Source organism: Sinocyclocheilus rhinocerous, unplaced genomic scaffold, assembly GCF_001515625.1.
Source record: "Sinocyclocheilus rhinocerous isolate Xijiao unplaced genomic scaffold, SAMN03320098_v1.1 scaffold320, whole genome shotgun sequence".
In the NCBI taxonomy this organism is placed as follows: domain Eukaryota; kingdom Metazoa; phylum Chordata; class Actinopteri; order Cypriniformes; family Cyprinidae; genus Sinocyclocheilus; species Sinocyclocheilus rhinocerous.
The window spans coordinates 282,383-291,719 of NW_015638606.1; the positions used below are offsets into that span (position 1 = coordinate 282,383).

Below are 9,337 nucleotides of genomic sequence, written 5' to 3' on the forward strand. Positions count from 1 at the left end.
ACGTGGTATTTTCTTTTCATCTGGTCTCTGTATAGTTCATATTAAAGCAGTATTTCAGTGCAGTGCTGCTTTGTTTACAGCGGTAACCAAGGAAACGCAGTATCTGGTGTTCCAGAAGCGCCTCCTGCTGTCAGAGAGTGAATCTGCATCTCATTCAGAGCTTCTGCTGTTTGCTTCGTTCAGGCATGTAGTATAATTTCACAAAGCTAGTCAGAACATTCTGTTTTTGCTTCAAATTGGGTTATTAAATCAAATTATGTATATGAAATTATATAACTAAATTATATGAATTATATAACTAAAATTAAATAACTCTAATTACAGATTTAGGTTAAATAAAGATGTCAGTCTTTATTTTTCTTCTTTTTAGGAAACAAATCAAAGAAAAAATAAAAAAATTCTACTGTTCCTTCCTAATATTCTGTATGTTGCTCAAAACAAAATATAGTGTTCAACGGAAAAAAGTTTTTTTACCCACACATTTTAGAGCTTTAACGACGACAATGCCGTGATACCATGAAACCGTGATATTTTTGCTTAAAGGTGCCATAGAATGCATTGATACAATATTTTAAATTGTTCTCTGATGTCCCCAGAGTGTGTATGTAAAGTTTTATCTCAAAATACCCCACAGATATTTTTTATAGCTTGTTGAAATTGCCACTTTTAGAGCATGAGCCAAAACGCACTGTTTTTTTGTGTTTGTCCCCTTTAAATGCAAATTAGCTGGTGCTCCCGCCTCCCTTTTTAGAAGAGTGTGGAGCTTCAAGAGCTCATGCTCGCGGGCATACCGGTGTTACGGTTTAACTGGTGGTGACCGTGTTACTGACCTCACATTGCTTCCAAATGCAATTTTTAACTACCACATTCCTATTTACGATCATTCTGGTAGCACGTGAAGGCAGCATTAGTGAAAAAAGGCAGAGACAATGGTAGCGCGTGATGCTTACTTTTTCTGAAGTCTGGACGTTTGCGCATGAAGCGTTGGTATCGATCCCTCTTTCAGAAGCAATCATTGCTCAACTCCAGCGCTGAACTGACCCTCGTTTGTGAGGCAGTCCGGCGTAAAATGTTAGCACAAACTTATAGGACTTTTCCGGGTTTTTTTCTGGCACATTTCCTTCGAAAATGAAATTTAACCACCGTGTCCTCAGCGGTCTATGGAGACTCCTATGTTCGTTGGTGCATCCCAACACACTACACTTTTAATGGCTCTTTGGCGCTGACATTGTACCTCCAGCAGCTACAGCAAGAAAACGATGAGTGGTGGATTTTTACCATTATAGGCTGGTTGTTTTCACACGCTGCGGCCACACAACTGTGTTCAAACACCTTATAAAAGTGATTTTTGCATTCTATGGCACCTTTAAGGCCTAATACAAGGAACATAGTTTTGTCTAATAATGTGTGCACACTTTGCGATATCATTAATTTTGTAAGCACTTCATCTCTTTCCCCATTTACAACAGCACCATAAACTGCACATGAAGTGTGTGTTGCAGAAGTATTGACAGACTTGAAAGTCTTTTTTTTTTTCTTTCTTAAAGTAACCACTGTTTAATAAAAAAGAAAAAAAGCAATTTTATGTTGTTTTTCTCCCTGATGTACCAAAAACATACCAAACGGTAACTTCAAAATTGAGGTGCCATACCAAACCATAATTTTGGCATACTGTTACACACCTAGGGGTTAGTTCAGATCCTTTACTGTAATTAACTGTAGCTAATTAGAGAAGCGAGAGAAGGATTGCACAGTTCAGGGAAGTGTGAAGCATAGACATCATTCATTTGTGGTTTTTGTGTTTGTTTAAATGCATTAAGAATGGCTTGTCAGTGGACCATGGCTTTTATCTTTGTGCTCGATCACTGGCTTGACTCTCTAATGGAATCCTATAGGTATCCTGTGTCATTCAGTATGGCTATGCATTACATCTGATTCTCCTTGGATGAGTCATCGGCAATGTCATCCCCTACACACGGGGGACAGGGGGGAGTGAGCTCAGTGTGCAATCATCACTGCTACATCTCACATCATCTCTTCATCGCTCTCATGTACTGTGCTCTGTTTGTGGTTTTTGTGTTTGTTTAAATGCATTAAGAATGGCTTGTCAGTGGACCATGGCTTTTATCTTTGTGCTCGATCACTGGCCTAATGGAATCCTATAGGTATCCTGTGTCATTCAGTATGGCTATGCATTACATCTGATTCTCCTTGGATGAGTCATCGGCAATGTCATCCCCTACACACGGGGGACAGGGGGGAGTGAGCTCAGTGTGCAATCATCACTGCTACATCTCACATCATCTCTTCATCGCTCTCATGTACTGTGCTCTTTCTCTCTCAGGTTTGATTCATCTAGAGGCACTCAGTGGGAGGAGCCATGACCGAGGGGGAGGGGCAGTTCTACAGCGTGCAGGTGGGTGACTCCACCTTTACGGTGCTCAGAAGGTACCAGCAGCTCCGCGCCATCGGATCCGGTGCCCAGGGTATCGTCTGGTGAGTGCGCGGCTGGAATTAACAGTTTTATCTGCCTCCATACTAATGATGTCATCATCCCATTAGGCATTGCCTGTCTCCATTTGTTATGAGCGCAGCAGATGTGTTTTTGTAATTGACCTGAATGTCTCATTAGAGATTTGGATCCCTGATTTACAGCTGCTGTAATAAGAGGGATTTTACAGCTAGCTGCATGTCTATATTGTTTACTGCAGGAGATGGACACTAAATGTCTGATACCATAATGACATACAAAAGGGCATTTAAAAGTGAATTGAGGTATAATAGGACATCATAAATGCATAAATATGGATGTGAATCATACTTGAACCAATGATGGTAACTACAATGATGATTGTGATCATGTCAGTGTGCCCATTTTTCTGCCCCATAAAGCTCCGCTCTGGACACTGTACTTGGCATCCCAGTCGCTGTGAAGAAACTGAGCCGGCCCTTTCAGAACCAGACCCATGCGAAGAGGGCTTACAGAGAGCTGGTTCTGCTCAAGTGTGTTAATCACAAGAATGTACGTCCCCTTAACAGTGCACTGATTTGGTCAGGGCTATCACACCTACAGGCTGTTTTTGCTGGGATGTCAGAGCTCTGTCACACTCACCGGTTAAGAATGTCAGAGAGGTGACTGACTGAGCAACTACCTCTGACATTTCTCTCCAATTTCCTGTCACTGAACGGCCAATTTTGGCTGAGAAAACAATATGAAGTTAAAAATAAGAACAGAAGTCCTACATGAACATATGAGCTAAATTCAGATGTAATTCTTGGAAATAACATTACCCTTAACTTAAAAAAATTAAAAATGGTTTTGAATCCAAAATAGGTTGTTTACATGATTCAAGAAATGTGTGAAATTAAGACAGCCATGAATGTTAGCATTGTAATTTTACTATTGTATTGTAAAATTTTTATTATTATTATTATTAAATACTTCAATAAATATTCAGCCCACTGTATTATAATACAGTTAGAATGTTTAGTATGAATTTACATTTAATATACTGGTAATTACTGTTAATAATAGCTTGTATGGAAAATACACAGAATAATTCAAAACTTTATAACGACTCGGAATTGAAAAGCAGTATAAATGTTGTACATGACCTTTTTACCATTAGTTCTTTTTGATTAATCAGCAACCAGTAAGCTTATTTGGTTAAATTATTCATTTGATCGCTGCTAATTGGCCAGTGACTGTTGCTTATGACTTAAAAACAGGTAATGAGATGTTGGCCTTTGTTGTCAAGCTGATTGTTATGTGTAGATTAGTCCAGATTTATTTTCTCATCCTTTCCCTTCCAGATCATCCGTTTGCTTAATGTCTTCACACCCCAGAAGTCATTGGAAGAGTTTCAGGATTTGTAAGTTTTGAGTTTATAAATTAATGTGTTTATGCTGACCTTGTCATTTAGTGTAAGCTGAGTTTGTATGGCCGTAGGGTGTATTGGTCCTTTGGCGTTGTTATTAACATTCATAGTTTTGCTGAGACCACAATGCACTCTCAAGAGGAACTGATGAATTACGCTGTCCTACTGCTGCGTGTGATAATTATAGCTTTAGAATAGAAAATTATATGTTATTAAATCAAGATTAATTACAAATCCTGACAACAGCACTTCTGTTGCTGTGTTTTATAGAAGTGTTGCTGACACTATTAAGCATTAAGCTTGGGGTCTGGGGTTTTTATATGCTAGTCAGTACTATGCATGTAAGAGATCATTTGAGTTATACGTGAGCACAGGAAACTGTGAAGAATCTGGTTTCTCTCAGGTACTTGGTAATGGAACTGATGGACGCTAGCCTTTGTCAGGTGATCCACATGGACCTGGACCATGAGAGGATGTCTTACCTGCTCTACCAGATCCTGTGTGGCATCAGACATCTACACTCAGCTGGCATCATTCACAGGGTGAGATGTTCTCTGTGGCAAGTTTATTATCGGTTAACTCCTATGACAATTAAGTAAAAACAAGGCTAAAATAATTAGAATAAATAACAGAAAATAAAAAGAAATGTTAACTAACCTTTATTTTTTTGTTTTAGTTTTTGGTGCTCTGTAAATTATCAAATTTAGCAATAAAATTAAATAAAAAATTAAATTATCCCACTTAGCGTGGCTACTTAAATGTAGTTGAAATATCGATTTGAGTGAAATTATTTCATTTTGTGAGAAGTTAGCGAAACTATGTAAAAAAAAAAAGTTTGATTATACAGTTCAGTGGTCATTATGCTAAAATATGTAACTTCATATCATAATGCTGCCATTGCCATTGATCAGATTCAAACCTTCCAGAGAGCCATGTCACAATTGTACAGTGATTAATGTGTTAACTTTCACTCTACTCTACTTTTACTAAAACTACACCTAAGAAAAAACAATTGAGAAACTTATGTGAAAACTAATGCTAAATTTAACTGAAAATAGAATGGAAATTAAAATTTAACTAAATTAAAATTTCAAAACTATAATAACCTTACTCTGTGGGTCTGACTGTTGACTGACTCTGACTGTTGTAATATGAAGCTTTGGGTTACTGGAAAAAACGTGGATGTTGCTGGAATACTGCTTCTAAATGTATTAAAGTTTAAGTGATATCTGCATTAATAAAGCAGTAACATTACAAAACTATTTGTATCTAACGTCTGCATGTGTAATTGTTCTCTTCTAGTTGTTTATAAGATGCTGTTCATATGTAATCGGAGCAACCAATTAACATCTCAAGAAAACAATTTGTTTAGTACATGCATTGTAAAATAGCCAGCTACTATTATCATTTGTATCCTATGGTTTGTACCAAATGTTTTCTTTAAATAAGTGAAGACCAAATCCAGCATGACACATCACCAACTGTGTTCTCTAAATCATTTTACCTTACAATATATCAACGCCTGAGATGTTTTTCAGCATGACAGTATGAAATTGTCATCTCTGCCCCTCAGGATCTGAAGCCCAGTAACATCGTAGTGAAGTCTGACTGCACCTTAAAGATCCTAGACTTCGGGCTGGCCAGAACCGCCTGCACTAACTTCATGATGACGCCCTACGTAGTAACCAGATACTACAGAGCACCAGAGGTCATCTTGGGCATGAAATATAAGGAGAATGGTAAAACCTTTTTTTTTTTTTTTTGTCCGTAATACTCTTGAAAATCAACGGAGAGATCCAAATAAAATTGTGGTATTAATATTTGATTGTGTTTTGCCAGTTGATATCTGGTCGGTGGGTTGCATCATGGGTGAGATGGTCAAAGGAAGTGTCATATTCCAGGGCACTGATCGTATCCTCTTTACTATTGAACTTTAGCCTTTCCAACATATTCACTTGTGAAAATGTACAAACTATGCATTTATATAAATGTAAATTTTCAATGCAAATTAAAACATTCATGATATGTAAATTTGTGGGAACCCCCTCTCTGGAGTTTATGAACCGTTTGATGGAGACTGTAAGGAACTATGTGATGAACAAACCCCAGTTTCCTGGAGTCAGTTTTAACGAGCTTTTTCCCGATTGGGCCTTCCCTTCAGAGACTGAGCATGACCAGATCAAAAGTAAGACATCCAAAGTTTTCTTCCACATCTGTTAATGGTGTACTTTAAAAAATTGCTTTGACGCATGACGTTTTACATCATTCCTAATGTAGCTAGTCAAGCACGAGACCTGCTGTCCAAGATGCTTTTAATCGACCCTGAAAGCCGCATCTCTGTGCAGGAGGCCCTCAGTCACCCTTACATCCATGTGTGGTACGACCCAGCCGAGGCCGATACGGTCAGTGCACCCCTAACCTTTCATATCTCTTTGTACTGTCCAGCCCAGTTGAAACTGTTTTACAGGGGACATTTTTAAAATGACTAGGATGTATAATGATTGTTTTATGTGTTCAGCCTCCTCCGCAGATATCAGACAAGCAGTTGGAGGAGCGGGAACACAGCATTGAGCAGTGGAAAGGTACAAACGCCCTCTGCTGTCACTACCTCCTGCTGAGCTATAAGCTTCTTGTAGAAAATGAATGCCTACAGCAGAAATTATTACTGTGGTGAATTGATCCAAGATCATTTGCATTCTCATTTATTCTAAAGTAATGGAATAGTTTTTGAGTCTTGACCCTAAAAGTTTGTGATCTAAATGTGTGCTGAAGGGATGAATAGTATTTAGGGATTTGTAAAATGATGGAAAGACACAAAACTCTGCTTATAGTTTCTTGGGGTTTTTCCCTCATTACAGAGTTGATTTATAAAGAAGTAATGGACTGGGAGGAGAGGAACGAGAACGGAGTGCTGAAAGAGGAGTGTTTAGGTGAGTCACTTGTATAAATGTGAAAACCGTGTATATATGTGTCTGTCTCTGTCTAGTTGACAATGATTAGTGGGAAAACTGACAGAAATTGTTTAGTATTTTTGACTTTGGACTGTAAATAGATGAAAAAAAAATCCAGATTAATTGGTTGAAATTGTGCCATACCAAGCAAACAAATACCTTCACTTTCATTAAAAGTCCCATTCTAAAAAATTAGTGGTTAAAGGTGCATTCAGTAGTTTGGTGCTAATTTAATAGGTTTAACACCTTAAGACAAAAAGTAAAAAGTTTTGTGAAGAGTAATTAGAATAGTGTACACTCTTGTGAGACCGTACTAGGGCGGAGCGATAAAACGATAACGATAATTATCGCGCTATAATTTTCCTCGATAAAATGATAACAAGAGTTCGATAAATATGTTTATACGCCAAAAGTGGAACGAAACAGTGCTACTCATTTGAACCGCACCACACGGACCATTTATCTGATCGGCTCAAAGTTCAAACGGCAGCACAGCGCGAGCTCACTAGAGCAGATGCGTTTACTCGCTGATAAGTCTCGGTCATACGAGCACTAAACAGTGCTGTGAGATCCAGTGTGAAGCAACTGAATTCAGCGAAGAACACAGATGACTCGCTGATTTAAACTAGTTTAAAGGCAGATGAAACAGCACTGACAAGTGAAACACTGTGCGCACCGATACTGTCAGAAGGCTTTTCAATCGACAAATTAACATCATTTACCGTGGATTTACTGTAGTAGCACTAACTGCACCATGCTATTGTGGCAGAAATTTGGGATATTCATATCAAATTTGATTATATTATTAATGTAGATGTATTAAATGTATTAAAGGAGTAATTGCACATAATTACAGTATTTTGTGTGATTAAGCTATAGCGTTTGTGCATTTATACTAAATGTATTTAGACTACTGTTTTTCATACAAATACCTAGAAACCATATAGTTACATTTTTACCATGATATTGAAGTGCTGTATGTGTGGTTTTAACTTTGTTTATCATGATCTAAATGTATGCTGTCATGGAAGACTAATGGTTAATGTTAATAAAACTCAAACAGTCAGAATACATCTGCATCCTAACTCAAGCTACTACTATTGTCAACTCAAGCTACTGTCAAATGTGCATTTCTAAGAGATACAAAAATTTAATACTATTAATACTGCAGCCTGCACTGCAAACTGTGCTGAAGATATACACGTCATTAAAGTCGCAAACCTGATTCATGATTTGAAAGTCATTACAACATGCAGAAACTTAGAAATTAATTTTTCTATTAAGATGACAGGAAAAGTGTAAAGAATTCAAAAACATGAATTGTTGTCTTGTTCTGACCATAAAGAGTAGTTTAACACCACAGTTAACGGGTTGGTTTCTACAGCTTTTCACTCAGGAAAAGAAATCTGCCTTTAAAGAATTAAAGATTTGAAATTTATTGTGATAATTATCGATATAGAGTGATATCAAAAATTTTATTTCATTTTTTTGGCCATTTCGCCCTGCCCTAGACTGTGCTCATAGTTTTCCATTAAAAGTGCTTTAAAGGGGTCATATGATGCGATTTCAATTTTTCCTTTCTCTTTGGAGTGTTACAAGCTCTTGGTGCATAAAGAAGATCTGTAAAGTTGCAAAGACTAAAGTCTCAAATCCAAAGAGATATTCTTTATAAAAGTTAGGAGTCAACCACGCCTACCTAAAACGGCTCGTTCTAACACGCCCCCACATATCTACCTCACTATGTGGGAAGATTTTCATAACGCCGCCCAAATGTTCACGCAAAGAAAGAAGGCGTAACTTTTATTCTCGCTGTAGTATTGTTGTTGCCGCCGCCGCCATGTTGTGAAGGTGCTGTGTGTTTCGTTGTGAAAGCGAAACTACTTTGTTTGAGAAAAAAGAGGAAGATATCCGCTTCGTCATGCCTGGAGCTGATCCTTGCTGGTCGCTGAGGAAATACATCAACTTAGTGCTGTGGATCGCCGGATCAGCTTTAACCGTGGACAAAGCGGAGTCCAGCCCGCCTCAGCTACTGCGGTCAAGCCAGCCGCGCTTTGAAAATGCACGGTCAAGCCAGCCGCACTTTTTTTTTGGTTTGCGCGTGTAATTGTGCACTTACGGTACGGGTGCTGAGAGCAGTCAAAATGCATGTAAAGAATCACATGTGGTTGCCACAAGCCCGCCAGCCGCTCCTTCGTCGAATCCGCTAGCCGTGCCGTTCTCAAGCCCGCCTGCCTCTGCTCACTCAAGCCCGCCGTATGTGACGCTGTGTGTTTCGTTGTGAAAGTGAAACTACTTTGTCTGGCCTTCCAAAAGAGGACACGACAGTGGTTAAGTTGTATTTAAATCACTGTTCCAGAACAGTTCAACCCAAATATTCAGATGTGTGCAGCACATTTTATGGAGGACTGTTTCCTGATCCTGGAATAGTAGACTACAGTGCCGGCTGTTCTGACTCACAGACTGTAAGTACATTTTCTATTTAAAGAATTTGCCACTGATGATTCAAAC

General features: G+C 38.4%; 1 protein-coding gene across 1 annotated transcript in view; it reads left to right on the plus strand.

The window, feature by feature from the left end:
• The window catches only part of LOC107749917 (mitogen-activated protein kinase 9-like), a 30,385-nt gene that overhangs the window by 17,454 nt on the left and 3,594 nt on the right, over positions 1–9,337 (plus strand). The window contains exons 2-11 of the mRNA XM_016565145.1: positions 2,343–2,496; positions 2,893–3,022; positions 3,814–3,872; positions 4,282–4,420; positions 5,452–5,617; positions 5,718–5,793; positions 5,885–6,063; positions 6,156–6,280; positions 6,397–6,460; positions 6,737–6,808. Coding sequence (XP_016420631.1) covers positions 2,381–2,496; positions 2,893–3,022; positions 3,814–3,872; positions 4,282–4,420; positions 5,452–5,617; positions 5,718–5,793; positions 5,885–6,063; positions 6,156–6,280; positions 6,397–6,460; positions 6,737–6,808 — 1,126 coding nt within the window. The 5' untranslated portion in view covers positions 2,343–2,380. The remainder of the gene's footprint in view (positions 1–2,342; positions 2,497–2,892; positions 3,023–3,813; positions 3,873–4,281; positions 4,421–5,451; positions 5,618–5,717; positions 5,794–5,884; positions 6,064–6,155; positions 6,281–6,396; positions 6,461–6,736; positions 6,809–9,337) is intronic.